The sequence below is a fragment of the Castor canadensis genome, chromosome 13, assembly GCF_047511655.1.
Source record: "Castor canadensis chromosome 13, mCasCan1.hap1v2, whole genome shotgun sequence".
Classification (NCBI taxonomy): Eukaryota; Metazoa; Chordata; class Mammalia; order Rodentia; family Castoridae; genus Castor; species Castor canadensis.
In genome coordinates, this window is record NC_133398.1 from 32,668,997 (window position 1) to 32,689,995 (window position 20,999).

The following is a 20,999-nucleotide window of genomic DNA, read 5'->3' on the forward strand; positions in this document are numbered from 1 at the left end:
TAAACTCTAAAGATGAATATCCTGTTCTAGATTATCTTTCTACCCACAAGTAGTGTCTGCTAAAAGGACTGGTATAAATTAGGTATATAATAAATTATATCTACTGATTATGATAATTTTTATTTAAGCTAGAGATCAAATCTTAAATATACAGACTTTTCAGTATCTCCAAAATAGGCACTAAATTGTCAGTGTATAGTCATATTATTATACAATTTTATCAATAGCATGCAAGTGTTTTGGGCATATGCAATTCCCTAAATTGCCTTAAATATGAGCTTCTAAATACTAAAAATGGTCTTCCTATGGTAGTCATGTACTATCAGTAGAAAGAATAAAACTAGAGCTGATATATTATGTCTCCTGTGTGAATACAAGAGATTTCCTATTTTAAATACAGCACTTTGTATCAACATAGGAAACTGGTATTTAGGAGACTCGTGGGTTATAAATGGATTCAGGTCTGATAAAATTCAAGTAAAGTAAGTAACAAATTATTCAGTGACAGTACCAGTTGACATTTACTGAGCTCTTATAAATATATCACTGTTCTAAGCACTTGTGGAATTATCTTGTTTAACTCATGAGATTATATGATGTAGGTACTATTATTATTCATACTTTTTTTTTTTTTTTTACAAATGAGGTAGATCACTCTTTTCTTCTTTTTTTCTGTGCTGGGGATCAAACCCAAGGTCTTATGCACACTAGGCAAGCATTCTATCATTAAGTTAAATCCAAAGTCCTTGGTTTTTCAAGATAAGGTCTCACTATGTAGCTCAGGCTGCCCTGGAACTTGCAAGATAACCCAGTTTGGTCTCTTGAACTTGCAATCCTCCTGTCTCAGTCTCCTAAGTACTAGGATTATAGGCATGTACCACCATGCCCAGCAGATACACGTTTTTTAAATGTCTATTAGTATAACCAAGCAAATGAGAAGAAGATGCACTCATGATGGGGCAACTATTTAGTATTCTGATCTAGAAGTTCGAAGATCTAGACCTGCTTTGGTGAACTAGATGTAACATCATTTAGTTTCGGTATTCCCATTGGTCTAGTATTCATCTTGATTTAGTAGTTGTAAGAATTAAATTCACCATGCATATAAACACAAAATGGGAAAGAGCAGCAGAACTTGAGGTCAAGGGACCTACATTCCAGTTTCTGCTTTCACCTTTACTGGATGTCAGACTTTGTGAAAATAAGTCCTATAGCTTCTCTGAGCCACATCTATTCTTTGACAAGTATGGAGAACCTACTCATGTGCTAGACATTCTGCTAGGATTAGCAACACAAAGTGAAGATGACAGATACTGTCTGTACTGAATTCATAACCTAAAGTGGATACAAATGAGTTTTAAAAAAATATTATAGACTGTTAAAGAGGCACCCAATACAACTTTAAGGGTCAAGGAATACTCCCCAAAAGAAAATGACTTCAATGCTAAGACTAAAAAGATATGTAGGAGTCAGACTTCCAGATAGAGGTAAAAAGGTTCAAAGACCTGGGCACAGAGGAAAAGTGTTAATGGTAGGTTTTAGAGAAGGGTATTTTTAAAAAGCAGTATGAGGGATCTTTCTGTATAATTTCTTACAATTTCATGTGAATCTATAAATATCTCAGTAATTTTAAGAAATGAAAAGCATATGTGGGAACACTGTATAAACTGAGATGCATCATAGCTATTTCAGTTAATACTAATAATCAACCGTATAATGTATATTAGTACAGAGAACAAAGCTAGAGGAGTTGTTATAATGGAAATAGAACTACTAAGGACAGCTATGAGCATATTTCAGTAGCTGGTCAAAATTTAGAAAATCATGATTCAGTACCTTTCACATCTGGTCGATACTGTAGTCCATCATCTTTCTTTCCCAACACACTCGTATCATCCGTGTCTGTTAAAAAAAAAGAAAAACTGTTCAAATTAACAACCATACAATGTTGAAGTCACACATGGAACTCCCAGTTATTCCAAATGCTCCAGGTGCACCTATCACATTTTCTCCCATTCTCTTTTTAAAATTGGTAACAATTTAAAACATATACAACATAATGCTTTGAAGTATATAACACTGTAGAAGTGTTTCTACCATTCTCTCAGACCTCAAGGCATCCCAGGTATATATGCTCTTTGTATGACAACAGTCTCACTTCATTGGGACTTCAGCTCAAAATGTCACCTACTTTAAAAAAATCCTTCCTGTCCAAATTAAAATAACACACAATCTGAGGAAAAAATTCTCTCCAAGGAACAATGATCTTAAGATTTATCTTCTCCAACCACTATTTTCTTGGAAACATCAAATTAAGATTAATATGGAATCTCGGCTCTGTTATCAAAAATTTACTGTTAAAAAAGAAAAAAAAAAGCAAACCCTTGATTTATGAACTGCATCTGTACTGAGAAGACTAAAAAAAAAGAACCATGAACACCTGCTAGGAGGCACAAGCTTCAGCCTCAAACACACAGTGAGGGAAGATACAGTTAGGTGTGGATAGAAAATTACTGAGACAACTAAAAGGAAACTTAAGGCCCAACCACTCCAAAGCAGTCCAAATCTGCATTAATTTATTTCAATTTAACTTCTCAAGCTTGGCCAACTGCTCTAACTTGATATTCAAAGGCGTAGCATTCAAACATGTATCAGCTCCTCAGAGAAGCGGACTTTACTAAGATATTCCTCCCACATAAACTAAATGCTACTCCATGAAATAAATATACCTCACTTCAAGATCAAAGCCAGAAGGAATATCTACCTACAGGAGATCTTTGTTGGAAAATGGCTTCCCCTATTGTGCCTACACTAGCCCTCCTGGAAATCTTCTGACAAGTTTCTTAGGCATTCTTTGGTACTCAGACCAGAGGTGTTGCAATCAGTTGGGTGGTATGTCACAAATTATTTGTTACCAAAACAAAGTACCAAACTTCAGTTTACAACCTTTTCCCCTTAACTCAGATAAAAGCATATTCTTTAGTAAGCCCAAAACTGGGAAAGAACTGGAGGGGGATGGAACTAGTAAGTAGGAAAGGTGTACAATCCTAGTCCGTGAGAATGTGCCTGGTCCATGTGTACTACTGAGAAAATGATCTGTTATCCCAGGCCACTTAGGTATTATTGAGGAAAGAAAATATTTGGCTCTAGCAAATGTTGGTAGTTCTAGTAAGAGTAGAAAACAAAAACTTAATTCTTATATGTCAATCATAGTTCCTAAACCATAACAAAAAGAAGGACAATTTTAAACTGAAGGTAATAGTTTTTCTTTACATTCTACAACTTCACACTAAAATCTGTAACTGTTCATAACATGTATTGGGGCAAAAACTACATGGAGGTAAGGTAAAAACAAAGTAAACTATTCTAGAAAAAAAGGTTTAGAAATACATGGCAAACTCACCTTAGAACTACAAATACATCTAAAACTGCTGTAGATGTATCCATGTCAAGATTCATGCAAGGATATGCTTAGTAAGTAAATAAACAACCAAAAAGCATGATGTCTTGAGAAAAAGAAAATAAAGGAAAAAATATCCAACAGAATTTTTGTTTTAGAATTTCTTATAAAACAGGTAGTAATAAAAGAAGACCAAGTTTCAAGGATGCCTCATTTTATAAATGTGAAACACTAACAAACAAGATTATAGACATATAATATTAAAAACAGATCTCTGGGTGAATAGAATGGATTTTACCTGTGCAATGGCCAAGATGTCTTATATCGATTTGTTCTTGCTTTATACAAGATGCTTCTCGCACAAAACAGGGATTGTTATAGGAACTCCCATCAGAAGCACACACAGGATTAAAACTGTATCCACTGCAATCTATATTACATACACACCTATTGGGAAAGATAACACCTATATTTTACAACAAAATTATTTCACAATATGAAACAGCAAAAAAAGAGCAATTCTTGTCTTTTTCTCAGCTTTCTGTAACACAAGTCAATGTATTTCTTAATGTTACTAATGAAATCTTAAGCAAATTGAACACTGAGCTAAAACTTCCTTTCAGGTGAGGGCTTAAAGATAATTTCATCTAGACATAATTATTTCAGTGAGTTCTCTAGAATTTTCACATCTAGACGAAATCATCAGGAGTGATCCAATGTGGACGACATGGATTAAAAAGCAAGATGGCACAGTGGAAAGAACACACAGTTATGTTATCAATATAACATATGAATGTTATCATATAACATATGAATCCAAGTCCTCACCCTACTAGTCATCAGATTTGTTCCAGATTCTTCCTTGAAGTCTTATTTTCCAATCTGCAAAACTGAGGCAATAATGATACGCTTACCTTACCAAATAATTGAGAAGATTTAAAAAGATAACAGACATAAAATACACACACTACGAGCCCTCAAAGTGTTTTCTAGGTACATGTCTACCTTGGTACAGTGCCCACCGGACACACACAGGACGGTACCACCGAGAAGGTAGAGAGAGTCATGCAAACTCCTCTCAAGAACACTGATAATTAGTTGGGAATGGAGGAGGGGAGAAGGAAGAGAGACTAATTCTTCTGCTTTCAGCAACATGCTGTTGGACTACAAACCTTTATTAACCTCCCAGCTAAAAACCCACTGGGTAAGCCATTCTTAAACATCCTCTTGCTGGGTACAATGGCACACACCTGTAATCCCAGCACTTGAGAGGTAGAGAGATGAAAAGTCTGGAGTTTGAAGCCTGCCTTAATAATATACAATGCAACCCTATGCCTTGAAAATCAAAACATTAAGACTAAAAAATAAAATGCAATAAGACATCAACTTAAATGTATACATAAGTTGGTTAGGAAAGCCAGGAATATTCCGCAAAGTTAAATGACGACAAGAAGAGAGAAAGGGCAACTAAGTGCTCTAAAGGTGATTTTCACCTGAAGGCATTTGCCAAACTGGGTAAGTTAAATTATCAACTCTGGTTTTGTGCGCCTCTGGGAATAGCAGACAAATAACACTGACAAACCTGCAAAATGCCGCAACCCTCAGCATGAGGGTAAACTGGAAACAAGCTGCCATACTCTAAAGTCTTGAAGTCTTAGATTTAAAAAGGGGGTGAGGGACAACTGTCCTGGGCCATGGCAGTGAGATAGGGAAGAAAAACATTCTCCCCTGAGAACTCAAAACCACAAGCCAGATCTCACATGGGTGATTACAACTTAAAACACTGCTTGGCTGCTCTAGAAAACCTCACATCCAGAATTTATATTAAAAGTGCCCTGGTCAAATAACAAACACAGATAGGATCTTCTTCGGAGAAGCCCAACTTTATCCTACACCTCAATGATTCTCCACGGACAAGAATTCTGAGAAAAAAAGCAATGCTTCTCTCTCTCCCTCTATCTCTCTCCCCCTCTTCTCTCTCTATCTCTATCTTTCCAAATATGGAAACAAAACACCATAAGGCAAAAACAAGCCAATTTTTAAAAGAACCACACAGAACTTCTACCACAAATAAACAATGTATTACTGAGAAACTAAAATTACCATGGTCAGATTTAACAGCTGACTAGATAAACAAGGAGAACTGGTGGACTGAAAGGGAAATTTAAATTTGCTCAGGCCTCAGCAAAGACAGGGAACATACAAAAACTAGATTAAGACACGAGTCATAGAGAACAGTCAAGAAAGCCAATAAAAAACAAATCCAGAGCTGCACAGGAGTTAAGATAATGAAATGGGGCTACACTCTCAGGGATTTTTCTTCAAACTTTCTAAAACTAAAAAAAGACACTAATCTAAATTTCTATGAACAGATCCCAAACAGAATTTTACAAAATGAATCCATACATTGAAATATCATAGTGGAATTTTATAAACAAAAAGAATATTTTAAAAGCAACCAGAAAAAGAAAGATAACTTTAAAATGGGCAAGAATGAGAAGGAAAACTAAATTTTACAATCAACACTGAAACCAAATTACTTATAGCAGAAAGACGGTGAAATAGTACCTGCAGTGTGCTGAGGTAAGATAGAATTTTACATGGAAACGACTATGTTTCATGATGGAGAAGGGGAAAATAATTTGGAAAAAGTAAAAACTTCTTTCTCACCTGCTGACTCTTCAGAAGAAATTCTAAATGCAATAGAAAAATGATCTTTTGGGGGAAGGCGGATGGGAGCGCAATATGGGGTAAGCTTGTTCAAGGTGCACTGTACACATGTATGGAGTTCTCAAATGAAACCCCCTCATATTAATGCAGAACAAATAAAAAATAAAAATAAATAAAATGATCCTATGAGGAAGTCTGAGATGAAAACACAAATGAAGACAAAAAGTGCAAATATGTAGGCGATGTGAACAAAACATGACAATACAAGACAAAGACAATATTCTGTGTGAATAGGTTTTTTTAACAGAGAATTAAAATGTATCATAATGACAGTGTATAAGCTTGGAGGGAAATTAAAGTATTTAAAGAGAGTAGGAATATTAAGAATTTTTGACTGTGGTAAAGTGAATATAAATGTTAAAACTGCTCTGGTTACCAGTAAATGGAGAATCTATAGTTTTGAAACTAGTGAGGAAAAAAAGGAAAGAAAAACAAAGGAAAGGCAAGATAAAAGTACAAAATAACAGAGAAAATTAAAATATATCAGACTTAAGATACATTTAAGTGGACTAAACTTTCCAGTTAGATAACAAACTTAACAGGATAAAACTACAAAATCCAGCTTATGAGATATATGTTAAAATGCAATGAAATGACAAAAAGGATAATAAAGTTCCCTTCACAATAATAAAAAATTTTATCCACCAGAATGTTATAATAATTCTAAACATTTCCAGAACAGCTTCAAAATCTATAAAGCAAAAGTTGCTAGAACTAAAATGAAATACCTCTCTCAGTATTGCATACTTCAAGCAGATAAAGTATCAGTGAAAATGAAATCTACACAGGTAAAATAACTTGATTCTGGGAAATGCTTAAAATACTTCCCCAAAAACAAGTAAGGAGGGAAGAAAGGTGAAACCAAAGTGGACTTTTTGGAAATTAGTAATGCATATATGAAAAGAGCTCCATTTTATTTTTTTTTCCTTACCTATGTGTTTACAGACATTTTCCCTTAATTCATGATGAAATAAAGACCTAAATGTGAAAGGCAAAACAACAAAGACTTAGAAGATCAAACATAATACTGATAAATTTAACTCTGAAAGAATGTCTCATAAAGAGAATAAAAAGGCCGAGAATTACAGCCCATATATCCAAAACTAGAAGTATCCAGAATACATAAATACAAATCAGCTTTTTAAAGGATATACAATGAACAGAGGGGAGAAGGATTAAAAGATGATTAAGGATAAAAGAAACATGTAAGAACAATACATGTGAAAAGACGTTCAACCTTACAATAATCACAAAAGTAGATTAAGATCACAAAAAAGATAGCATCCACTCTTGCTGTATCAGCTGAAGTTGAGAACAAAGACAGTATCAAGTACTGGCAAGGATGAATGAAGAGCATCTGCTGGTGGGAGAGCCTACTGGTATAAACACTTTACTTAACAGGCATTACCATGAAAAGCTGGACTTGTACTTGCCCAACTATTTCACTACCAGGTAAGGCCCTTGAAAATCTCTTACACATGTGCATCAGGAGAGATGTGTAAGAATATTTACGGAAGTGTTACTCATGACAACAAAAGACTGGAAACCATCCAAATGTCCACCTACAGTAGAAGAGGACTATAAAAGGATGAGGTACAAACAACTGAATTCAACATACAGTGAAAGTGAATGAACTATAGCTATATGCATCCACAGAAATGATCTCAAAAACATGCTGTTGTGTTAAAAAAGTCAGCAAGAATGTACATAGTATTCCATTAACATAAAATTCAAAGTCAATCAAGAGTCAAGTAATACAGTATTAAGCAATCTATTGCATAGGAAAAAACTATAAAGGAAGCAAGGATGCCAGGAGTGATGGTGCATACCTATAGCCTCAGCTACTTACTTAGGAGGCAGAGATAACAGGATCAAGAGTTCAAGGCCAGTCCAGGCAAAATTACAAGACCATGTGTAGGATGCTTGCAGCAGCAATGTTCACAGGTAGGGCTTTTGGAAAGTGGTTGGATAATAAGGGTTCTGACTTCATCAATAGATGCAGGCATTGATGGATTCATAATTTGACTGCAGTATTGGAAGGTGGAGGAAATTAGTGTTGTTAAAAGAAACAGGTCAGCAGGAGCATGCCCTGGAAAGACATACCTTGTCCCTGGCCCTCCCAGTGTGCATCTGCTTCCGGGGCACCAGAAGTGGTCATCTCTGCTCCATTGCACCCTCTCCACCATGACACCCGCCTCACCCTCACCACAGCCCAAAGCAATGGAGCCAAGCAACCTCTGAAACCATGAGCCAAAATAAAACCCTCCTCCCTTCAGTTGCTTTTTCAAATGCTTTTTCAAATATTTTATCACAGTGATGAAAGCTAACTAACACAGTAAAATCCTAAATTTCTTGGCTTGGGAAGTGCAATTCACAAAAACTAGTTTCATTTTTGCACATTAAATCAAACATGCAAGCTTTCATAAACTTTTGAGTATCTTCTATATCTCACAAGGAAAAATTTTAATCAACAGGAAAAAAATTAAATTCATAAGAATATTCATTAATTTACATAAAAAGAAAATACTACTGTACCAGAATTTTTATTTCTGGAAAACAAGAGTTAAAAGAACCAGAGAGTGTACTGGAAAGACAGCTAATCAGAAACCGTGAGTTCAGGTAAGAGTAAGATGTAGCTCAGTGGTAGAGAGCTTACCTAGCATGTGCAAGGCCCTGGATTCAATACCCAAGGACTACAGATAAAAGGAAGAGGCACAGAGGTTATAATAACCATCAGCTATGTGAGAATAAAAACATATGCACAAACACTGAGCCCTATCTCTCTATCTAAATGAACACTGAAAGACTACCAGGACTGAAAAGAAAGTCATCTATTCCCAATCTTGCAATCAATGCAGGGTTGCCCTGAGTGATACTTGTGACTTCATTGTCACTTAGCCTGTCAGAGTATTTGCAGTGGTGGACAGCTTGCTATCTCACCAAGCCAGTACACTTCATAGTCAACTAAGTCCTTTCCCAGCTGAGCCCAGAACACACATTTCCAATAACTTCTACCCATTGACTCTGACTCTGGTTTCTTGTTATGATTTGCATATGAAATCCCCCACGACAGGTTCATGTGTTGGATGCTTGGTTCCCAGCTGATGGTGCTATTTCAGAAGGTGGTGGAAACTTTGGGAGATGGGGACTAGCTGGAGGAAGTGTGTCGCTAGGGGCAGGCTTTGAAGGTTATACCAGGTTCCCAGTCCTTTCCGCTCTGGTTCTAGTTTGCCATGAGGTGAACAGCCTACTCCCCACTCCTGCTACCATCATGTTCTGCACAAGCACCCAGAGTCAAGCAACCATGAACTAAATAAATCTCTCCTCCTTAAGTTATCCTATCAGCTATTTTGTTCACATCTACATGTAATAAGCCAAAAATATCTTCCAGGGCTGCCCTTAAAATATTCAGAGATAATCATCATATTATAGGTAAGTTTTCATTGCTTAAGACTAGATTTCTCAAGATTATTCAACAATTCCTTATTTGTTGTAGAGTCCAAACCATCCCCTACTATCCTGATCACTCTCCAGCTTCAGTATTTCATCATAACTACAGTATGGAGAAATTATTAACCTTCACTATTCTAGACACTATGCATACAAAACATGGGGAGGATTATATGAACTTTTCTAGTGAACATATCAAACTTCAGGTCCATATGGAAGTTGTTTCTTTTTTATTTAGGGGGTGAGGGGTAGGACTGGGGTTTGAATTCAGGGCTTCTCACTTGCACAGCAGGTTCTCTACTGCTTGAGCAACACTTCTAGTCTATTTTGCTTTGATTATTTTGTGGATGAGGGCTCATGAACTATTTGCCTGGGCTCACCTCAAACTGAGATCTTCTCAATCTTGGCCTCCCAAATAGTTAAGATTACAGGCATGAAGCCCAGTTGAGGGTCTTATATTTACTCAATTCCATGACTCGCAAAATACGTAACCACTATCATTTTGAACCGAACACCAGGACTTTATATGTATCTCTATCAAATTTTAGAATGTCAACATGCTGAAATCTTTTGGAATCTAATTCTACCATTTAATATGTCTCCTAGATTGATGTACTCATGATTTTGATAAGAATATCTCTCCCGGCGCCAGTGGCTCATGCCTGTAATCCTAGCTACTCAGAAAGCAGACATAAGGAGGATTGCAGTTCGAAGCCAGCCCAGGAAAATAATTCGTGAGACCCTACCTCGAAAAAACCTTTCACAAAAAGGGATGGTGGAGTGGCTCAAGGTGTAGGCCCTGAGTTCAAGCCCCAGTACCACAAAAAAAGAAAAGAGTATCTCATACCACATCAATAAAATCATTGAATAGAACAGAATAAAACAGAGCCATGCATCATAGTATCTTTAAAAACCTACCTTCAAGGTTTATAGAAAACTTAAATTACTAAACACCACTTAAGAAAGTTGTTAGCCAGCTTGAAAGGTAACCATCATCTGATCCATTCCTCCATATTATGTGTATCAAACTAGATTGGTGAGTATCTTGCTTAGATTTCTACACACAACAATTAAGTCTTGGTCCTGATACAGGGATCTTATTACACTATCAAAAAAGAACATGAGGTTACTTTAGTGCGACTTGTTCTTGGTAACCCCATGCTATTACTAGAAATCTCAGAAACAAAGTTAATAAAAGAGAAGACTTAAAAGAAATTCAATGCTAAAAGGTCAATGAGGCTCAAAGATCATGACTTGCCCATTACAAAGTTAATAACAATGCATTTTGTATTAAACAAATGTCCAAAGACCTTTCCAGTTACTGGAACAAAACCTGAGGTAGTAAATTAATTGTGAAACCCCATAATTTATCAAGGAAATACTTGCTAAAGCATTATCTTCATTTTTTTTTTTTCTGTTTTCCCAGTTTCTTTTCCTCAAGGCTTAGCAGAATGGGGGTGGAGGAAGAGCCATACAATTACTTTCTTTTATACACTTTTTTAAACCCTACAATATGATGCTAGTTCTATATAAAAACTCCCATAATTTTGGCCCTAAAAATGGGCTTCCTAAGAGTCAACCTGCTTTTTTTTTTTTTAACTGAGGAACAATATTTTAGATTCTTTGTGTAGGCTATTGATAATATACTTACAAATGGGTTCACTGCTGAAATGAAATGCCAAACTTTTGTAACACAAACACAGTTTGATCTGTACACAGTTATATTTTACAGAGCCATGCTGCTTTTCATAGAAAACATTGTGCTTTAAATAAATTAAAATAAGATGAGGTCTTTAAAATATCTCCTAAATTCCAAATTGCTGCATTGAACATCAAATCTAAATATTGTTATTCCTTCAAGGAATAACAACAAAAGCATCTCTCAATGATTATTCTGATGTTGTGGGTAGGGTACTGTGAAATAATCTGAAAAGAGGAGACCAGCAAAAGAGAGGAGGTGAAACCAAGCAAGGGAATAGATAAAATTAATTTCAAAAGCAATCTGATAAAGTTAACAGATTCATGATAAATTTCTAATTAGTAAAGGAAGATGAGTTAAAGGTAATAAAAGAGATGATATCCCTCCCCCCTCCAAAAAAGGGAAGCTTTTCTTTCCTTGCAATATGGCCCAAGGAATGGAAAAGTCTGTAAATGATATGAAAGAAGTAACTAACTAAAGAAAGGAATAAAGCCAAAGGCTGCACTGAGCAAAACAGAATTCTTGTCTGTTCAAAAGATCAATGGAGCCAGGCACCAATAGCTCACTTCTGTAACCCTATCTACTTTGAAGGTTGAGATTAGGAGGATAGTGGTTCAAGGCCAGCCCAGGCAAATAGTTCAAGAGATCCCCATCTCCAAAATAAGAATAGCAAAATGGACTGGAGGTATGGCTCAAGAGGGAGATCACCTGCTGCTCGTGTGAAGCCCTTAGTTCAAACCTTAGTCCTATCAAAATAAAAAATCAATGGAGAATATAGATAGAACAAAAAAGGTAAAGAAAATAGAGAAATAATGAAAATAAAAAGAATAAGAACTAAAAAGGGGAGAAAGAATACAGCTCAATCTGAAATAAAGGCACTATTTGCTGTCACTGAACTGTATACTAAAAATATTTTTTAAAAAATGGTTCAAAGCAAAGACTGACAAACTACAGCAGGGGGTCAATCCAGACCAGTGCATATCTTTGTACACCTATGGGCTAAAAAGGGCTTTTACATTTTTAAAGGGGTGGATGTGACAGAGACCATATGCAATAGGCAAAGCCTAAGGAATTTACCATCTGACCCTTTTTTTTTTTTTTTTTGGTTTCTATGACTTTTATTAAATCCTTACAAAACAGAATACAAAATCCTGGCACTGACAGTTGGTGTAAAAGAACTTTCAAGCTCTATCAGTTCACCTGGTACAATGGAGTTAAAGTGCTTTGATGTCTTCGCCCCAATTTAAAAAAATATTTTTTGTTATGTGTTTTTTTAAATATCTTAACATTGTTAGTGACTGGCCCCTTCCCCAGCACCCTGAGCGGACCCATGAGCTGGTGCCAGGATCATCCATTCATTCACAGTAAAGGTTCTGACCAGTCTTCCAGGTCCTGGTGGAGGCAACAGGGAAAGGAGAGAAAATGACAGCCCCACTCTGGGGGTAAAAAAGAAAAATCAAATCTGCTTGTTTTTAGTCTTTCAGAGTAACATAACATGGGCACCTGCAGTGGGCGATGGTCCCTTTGTTCTTTTATACAAAAAAGGCAGGGAATCCCCGCCCCCAGGTGCAAAACATGGAATCACTGAGAGCATTGAAAATAGAGGTGGGGCCAGGCAGCTTCTCCCACCTCCAGGGGTCTTTTGAAAAGGCCAGTCCATAGATACAGGCCAGCAGAGGCCAGGAGAAGACACGTAACCCTCCCTTCCCCATTGGCCACCAGACTGTGACAATCCTACAAGACTAGGGGGTGGGAGCTGGCAGTGGAGGTGACTCACATTCACGTATTCTTCAAGAACAGGGAAGCAACTCAGATGATATATTTTTTTTAAATCCCAAATGCAACAAACAATCCTGACCACAAAGTTTGAGGCTAGGGTGTTGCAGTCCCTGCCCTAGAGACACCCGAGCAGATCCAGGGCAGGCTGATGCCCTAGCTGCCGCTCCCCTGACCAGCAGGGCTGTGTGAATGTAGAAAATGTGAATCATATTGCATAGTAGTTCATGGTCAGGCCCAGGTGGTGGTCTCCCCAGCCCAGAGGCTGGCTGACCAAGCCTGGGTAGAGCTGTGGAGGAAGTAGGGGGCCCCCTAGTAGATTCTCCCAGTCATTCCTGGGTGTCCCAAGGGAGGTCAAGGTAGCAGTGGCCCTTGGAAGTGGGGATGAGGAAGTCTGGGGACCACTAGGTCTGGCCCCAGCTCTGAGATAAGAGGGAGGAAGGGGGGGTGGTCAACGGAATTTCCAAATGCTAGACTCAGGACCAATGCAGGGCAGGACGTGGTCCTCTGACCCTTTTCTTATAGAAAACCTTTGCTCCCCACTGGTTGAAGAGGTAAAAGTGGGCAAAATTAGGATAACAATAAAACAGAAAAGGTAGCTTATAAAAGAGACAACTGCAGAACTGTTTCAGGACAAAGAAAAAAAAGACTCAGCAACAAAGACAAAGTAGTGTACCAAGCTGGTAAAGAGAAACAATAATCACTTGCTTAACAAGTGGCATTGCTTACAGTGGGCATTGAGATCAACCAGAAAATGCCTTGAACAAGCGTCTTAAAAGATCATGCACCTCAGTGGGATGGTACAACTGCATCTAATTCCAAGGCCTAGGAACACACCATTGCTGCTGCTTTCCATGTCATACAAGGAAAGAAAATTAAATTAGCATCTTAAGTAAAGCCCTGCTCAGTGGAACAGCAAGCAGGAAAGGAAAATATTAAACTGGAAAGGGCACAGAGACCACTGATGACAGTGATTACAGGTGTTTGTAGAATGAGAGTAGCAGCACAGGGCAGAATGCCCACAGCACAAAAGGATGCACTCAAATGAAGAGAAATCAATCACTCTTTAGTAAAAATGCCAAATACAAAACATTTAACAACCATTTACTCTGCACCTACTGTGTCGGTATAGACACATTCACCTCATTTACTCCTGACAACTACAAATTATCAATAAGGAAACTGTATATAAAAGAAGTTTAAAAGCCCAATATCGAAAAAACAATAAGTGACTGAAACAATGCTTTCTCTATTCATTATATTTGTTACCTAAAGTAGCTATCTGAGCATAAAAACTACCAAATGGTTGTATCAGGAAAAAATATCTTTTCAATAAATCTCTCTAACTCACCAGGAACACTCCTGCCTGAGAGCTTTCCCTCCTCCCACAACACTTCTCTCCTCCATCCCTGACCCCCAACTACCTAGTTCAATCCATCACCTCCATCTCTTTTCTCAAGTCATAAAAAGAATGGCTGAAAAGGAAATCACTGTTAGAAAAATAACAACAGAAAAAATCCGGTGATAATAAAAAGAAAAAATACAACAGCAGAAATTTTTTTAAAAGCTACAACAGAGAAGATCAATAAAGCCAAAAGTTGGTTCTTTGAAGATACATAAATGAAAACAGAGCAGACTGAACAGAGAAAGAGCAAAAATGAGAAAGAAAAAACAGTATCAGGAATAAAAAAACAATGAAAATACAATAAGGACTATGATTTAAAAGAAAATAAATGGTTATGAGAAACAATTTTATGCTACCAAGCTTGAAAGCCTAGGTGAAATGAGTAACTATAAAACACATATCAACTATCAAATCTTACCAGAAGAAGAAATAGAATTTGAACAGTACTATAGTCATTAATGAAACCACATTAGTTGTTTAAAATCAAAAGTCTCGATCAAGGACTGGTACCACATGCCTATAATTCTAGCACCTGGCAGGGTAAGGCAGGAGGATATCCAGTTTAAGGTCAGCCTGGGCTACATGTTGAGATGTTGTCTATGAATGAATGACCTGGGCTACATGTTGAGACCCTGCCTATAAATAAATAAATCAAATAAATAAATAAAACTCTTAAAGATATCATCATAGCCAAGAGTTGGCACTCACCTATAATCTCAGCTACTCAGGAGGAGGAGATAGGAGGACTTTGGCCCAAGGCCAGTCCAATCAAAAGTTAATGAGACCTATAGTCAGACATGGTGGTGCACACTGTGGTTCCGGCTAACTCATGAGATGGAAGCAGAAGGATCAAGGTCCAAGGCAGGACTAGGCCTACCTGGACCCTAATTAGACCCTATCTGAAAAACAAGCTGAAAGCAAAAGGACTGGGGCACAGCTCAAGTGGTACAACATGTGCAGTACAAAGTCCTAAATTCAATTCCCAGTTCTTCAAAAAGTACAAATTAAAAAAGAAAGCATCAGACTCAGGCAGTTTTTAAAAAGACAATTTGTTAACTAGTGTGTTACCTGGGTAACCTACCTAAACTTCTACCTTACCCTAATCTTTTTTTATCTTTGAGGACAATATGTCTACAAGCCAAAAGTATCTCTTCATGTGGGCTCAGCAAAGCCAGATGGACCTGAGAAAGCTGCCTGAGATGGCCATAAGGAGGCTAAGTTCCTGCTCTCCCCTCCGTGTCACAATACCTGGACCATCTGAGTGCACACACCTGAGAAGTGGAAGGAAGAATGCACGGAATGCCCAGCATGGTCACTCATGTCTAATCCCAGTACTCAGAAGGCTGAGGCAGAAGCATCATGAGTTCAAGGCCAGCCTCTGTTATTAGCAGGTTTGAGGCCAGCCTGGGCTACATAGAGAGACCCTGTCTCAAAAAAAAAAAAAGAAAGAAAGAAAAGAATAATTAACTCTGACCATGTTCCTGTCATTCATCCACACATTAGAATCCTGGCAGATGCTTCAACTAAAGCAACACTGTGACTCTGACTTCCCCAAAAGGGAACCTTATAGACTCTTTGGAAACCCAAAAGCGACTCTGACTTCCCCAAAAGGGAACCTTGTAGACTATTTGGAAAGCCAAAAGCCAAACTCCAATCCAGAGACTGTTCATGTTCCTTGTTCTGCAAGCTCCACCTAAGAGTGACATGGTTGCCTCCATTCCATGGTAATGTTAATGTTTGGTACTGGAAATAGGGTGATATAATACTTTGCAGTCTAGGTATTAGGTACGTAGGTATTCCCTAAATTGCACATGTTTTAAACACTTCTGTATGCAATGTATATTTTACAATAAAATTTTTAAATAAGGTGCAGAACTATACATATAGTGTCCTGACACTGTTTTTTAAAAGAAAAATAATACATGTGCATATTTGTTTGCAAATGCATAATATAACCCTGGGAGATTAAACAAGAAATCACTCACAGAGATTGCCTCTAGTGAAGACAACTGAGTGACTGGGAAAGAGACCTTTCACTGTATGGTCTTTTAAAGCTTTTGAATTTTAAACCCTGGGAATTTCAAAAGCATGAATGCATATATACATGGGTAAATGAATGAATAAATAAAATGACTTCTATGATTTAGCTTTGTGATTTTGGCAAATCACAATTCCAAGCTTGTAAAATAGGGAAAATGCCTCATCATACTGCTGACAGAATCCAATAAAATTTGTAAAAAGTCCTTTCAGATATCCCAAATAATAAGTACATATGAAAGGTATCATTATTACTGAAAAACCCACCCTTTCTTCTTTCTCTACACAGAAAATGCCAGTTTTCCTAAATACAGTTTTATTTAGCATTAGAAAAACGCTGCCCTAAACTGTGAAGTGATTTACATTTAATAAATACCTAATGTAGCCTGCAACAAGTTCAATAGGATACTAGACTTTTTCATATATACTAAATACTCACAAGCAATGCTAAGGGAATAATGAAGCCTGTGTTTTGAGCATTACTAATTTAACAAAGACCCAAAGAAGCCCCACCCTAAGCTACCCAACCTTATGGCAAGATCACCCAATAAAGAAATCAATAAGACAAAGTGCCTGTGCTCAAGGATCCAGCAATTTCCTAGTGATCCCAAGAGTATAACAGGTGTCACTCAGAGGTTGTTTTTCCTAAACAAGGAAGAACACAGAATATGGTCACCTAACTCATAGGGACTGTGGAAGAGAGAAAGAGCTTCCAAAAAGAGGTGGTCAAGTTTGACCTGAGTCACACATCTCCTGAATCTACAAGTTAAACAGATAAACAAGGTTGGGACTTCAGGCAAAGAGAGTATCAGAGGCACAGCGGGTAAGAAAGTGTCCAATAGTAACAGTACACTCTGAAAACTCCAGAAGTTATGGGGATGTGGAGTTTCGCATTTTAAAAACAAATCTCTTAAAAGAAACCTCTGCTGCCGGGCTCCAGTGGCAGAGATCAGGAGGATCAAGGCTCGAAGGCAGCCTGGGCAAATAGTTTGCAAGACCCTATCTCAAAAATACCCTTCACAAAAAAGGGTTGGTGAGTGGCTTGAGGTATAGGCCCTGAGTTCAAACCCCAGTACCACAAAACAAAGAAAGAAACCTTTGCTGGCAACTGTCACAGAACAATTAGAAGTTCTTTCTGGACCAAGGAGTCTGTCATTGCTAACATCCAGATTATATTTTGAATAAAGTATTTAACATAAAATTATTTTTCTATTCTAATCTAAGGGGCCAAATAGCAGTTTATTAAACCTAAATAATCTTAAGTCTTCTGTTCTATAAATCCAGAATAAGGCAATAATAAATGACAACAATTACTGTCATCTCTGATTAGAAGGAAATAGAGCAGAGAAGTTGAAAATGATAGAGAAGGTACTTCTTTGGTTTTTTGGGTTTTTTTGCGGTACAGGCTTAAACTCAGGGCCTACACCTTGAACCACTCCACCAGCCCTTTTTTGTGAAGGGTTTTTTTTCCTAGATAGAGTCTCAAGAACTATCTGCCTGGTAGATCTCTGTCTCCTGAGTAGCTAGGATTACAGGTGTGAGCCACCAGCACCCAGCTGGTTCTTTTTTTTTTAAAGTGTATGAAACTTCCAGAAAGGATAACACAAATGTATAGCCCCACTCTGTTTTAACCAGGAGAAAGATTTCAGTGTACCTTTAAGAGAGAGAGTCATCAGATGGCAATATTGTCCAGGAATCTGCCAAAGCTGAAAACAGTACCACAAATAAAAAGGATGTCCAGTATGTGGATTAAGCTGCTTACCAATGTTGTCTTGTCTATCATACTCCATAGCTATACCATTCTCTGACAAACTCTGAGATATTTATATCACTCAAAGGGAAGAAAGGAAACAACACCTCCAAAAGGAGTTTACATAAAGGAGGCAGAAGATCATTTCCATAAAACATAGCAGACAAAGTTTGAAGGAATAATTTGAGGATATTTGTAACTCACCTCTGTTGGCATAATGCCTGATGATTCTATAGACTCCTCAAACCATTCATGGGCAGGGACTTAGGTCAGGTATAAAAAAGGTACTGAAGTGAAACTAGGATTATAGACATGAGCCACCAGCGTCCAGCAGCAAAGGTTTCTTTTAAGAGATTTGTTTTTAAAATGCAAAACGCCACATCCCCTATAATTATGTGGCCTCACTGGTCCAAATAAACAGCTGATGGCTGTCCTGAGCAATAACTTCAGTGAAAAATGCCATTGACAAAAAGAGGGGGGAGGTTATGGTACTAAGAACATATGGTTTAAGAAATGAAATTTTCTGTAAAGGAGGCGCTGTTTTCAAGATTTAAGCCTAAGCAGAAAGTCTATTGCTTGTTTTTCACAATAGTCCTGGTGGAATACTGAAACCCCACTATAAAGGGAACCACATTTCTTAGAAACTCAACTACCTACCTGTAAGTATAAGTTCAAAAGATAAGCAGTAGTGAATATAGCCCCCATAAACCCATGCAAAGCTCACAATGGTACTGGCTGCCTCGAGAAGGAAGAAGGGAAAGTATCTCAGAAGCAAAACTGAAATTATAAGTGAATGAAAACTGCCAATGAGCAGACGAGAGATAAAGTACATGCAGCAAAACCCATTCACTTTGCCCAGTAGAAACTATATACACTTATCTTACATTTAGAAGTTACCCCTACATCACAGACAGTTCTACAAGTGTGGTGTTTCCTATTCCAGGTGGTGGAGAAGCAGGTGAGAAGTTGGGACACCTACAGTCAGACTCATTGACAAGGAGCACTGATAGCACCCAGAAGCAGTAGCTAACAGCCTGACAAGGGAGAAGAAAAATTAGTTTTAAAAATAGATGTAAGAAACCAAAATGCAAAGCAGCATGAGCCAAAAGTGTAATGGTGAAACAACCACATCAGTGGCCCTAGGAATATCATGGTGTTACACATGTATTCATCACACAGTGGATAAATTCCTCGTCACAAGACTTGTGCTCTAGCCATTTAAAAGCAACTTTTCATGATCTCCTGAAAACCAGGATAGCATCTCCTTGCCTCCCTAACAGATAACTTGAAGAACTGGGGGTGGGGGGGAAGGTATGTAAAAACACTCTGAAAACTAACGCACTGTATGAAACTTCACATTAAGAATATGTTAAAAGTATATTCTATATATCTAATGCATTTAAATCAATTTTCATTTAAATAGTTAAATAAAAATAGTGATTTTCTTAATAACAGAAAATTAATTTACATGGTATCACTTACTCCTTTCCCTAAAATGCCAGATTTTTCTAAACTTAAGTACATATTAGCAAGATAAAAAGTTCTAAAACAAGCAAAAGATTTTAGGGGCTTTTCAGAAACCAGATAGGTTATACAGCATCTCTTCAACAGGAAAGTTATTTCACAAATGAGAAAAGATAAAATATGTTTAACAGATATTCATGCCTAAAAATATGAAATATATGTTATAGTTATTATCCAAGCTATAAGCCTTATATAATAACTAGTGAATTATGGAGTCAATTTAATGGTTCACTACCAGTATTTCTTAAGAAAATAAGATTGAAAACATTAGAATGTACAGCCTTCCACAGAATTCTGTTTCACTTAATAGGTATTAGTACTATGTATATATACAAACAGAACTGTTGCTTAACAAGATCAATATTATTTCCTAAATGGGATGTAGTCAAAAGGTCCAAAAATTGTACCAGATGTAGTGGTGCATGCCTGTAATTCCAGCACTTCGGAGGGAGACAGGAGGATTGTGAGTTTGAGGTTAGCCTAGCCTACAGAGCGAAATCCCATCTCAAAAAAAAAGGGGGGAGGGGGGAATTCTGAAAACTGCCAATGAGAAAACCAATACTCATTCAGCTTCTCAATGGCAGAAAAGAACAACAAATTTAAAAGCAGCTAGTACTCAGGTGAGTAGAGAAAAAGGAAGTTAAGAAATCATAGCTGGAACCAGACCTGGGAAAAGAAAGAGACCTATATGGGGCTTCTATTCCCACAGAACTATATAGCAATAAACTACATTATCTCAAGCCAAAACACAAACAAGACAAACCAAGAGTCATCATGGGTTGAACATAGTGGTGCATGCCTATAATCCCAGCACTCAGAAGGTGGAGGCAGGAGGACTGCAAGTTAGAGGCCAGCATGGGCTACACAGCAAGATCCTGTTTCAAAATCAAAATCATGTCATCATGAGCTGGGGATGTAGCTCAGTGAGAAAGCACTTGCCTAGCATGCATAAGGCCCTGGGTTTAATCCACAGCACTGAAAAAAAACTTTTAAGACAATCATCTTTTAGGTAGGAAAAAGATAACAACCACTCTTCCCAATAATAAGGGAAGAAGGCAATTTGTAGGAAGGCAAATGGTAAGAAAAACACTGTGTTGGAACTTGGGAGAATCCATTCCTATCAAACCTCTGGCTTTAGTATTCAATTTCCTCATCTGAAAAATGTGAAGATTAGACTGAAAGATAAATATTATGATTCTAACTGTGATGGTTGATCTTGATTGTCAAT

General features: G+C 37.4%; 1 protein-coding gene across 2 annotated transcripts in view; it reads right to left on the reverse strand.

Moving 5' to 3' along the window:
- Positions 1-20,999, reverse strand: part of Tmeff1 (transmembrane protein with EGF like and two follistatin like domains 1) — an 84,519-nt gene that overhangs the window by 22,321 nt on the left and 41,199 nt on the right. For both annotated transcript variants that reach the window (XM_020185519.2, XM_074051364.1), the window contains exons 6-7: positions 3,699-3,847; positions 1,837-1,902 (exon numbers count right to left, since the gene is read on the reverse strand). In XM_020185519.2, coding sequence (XP_020041108.1) covers positions 1,837-1,902; positions 3,699-3,847 — 215 coding nt within the window. The remainder of the gene's footprint in view (positions 1-1,836; positions 1,903-3,698; positions 3,848-20,999) is intronic.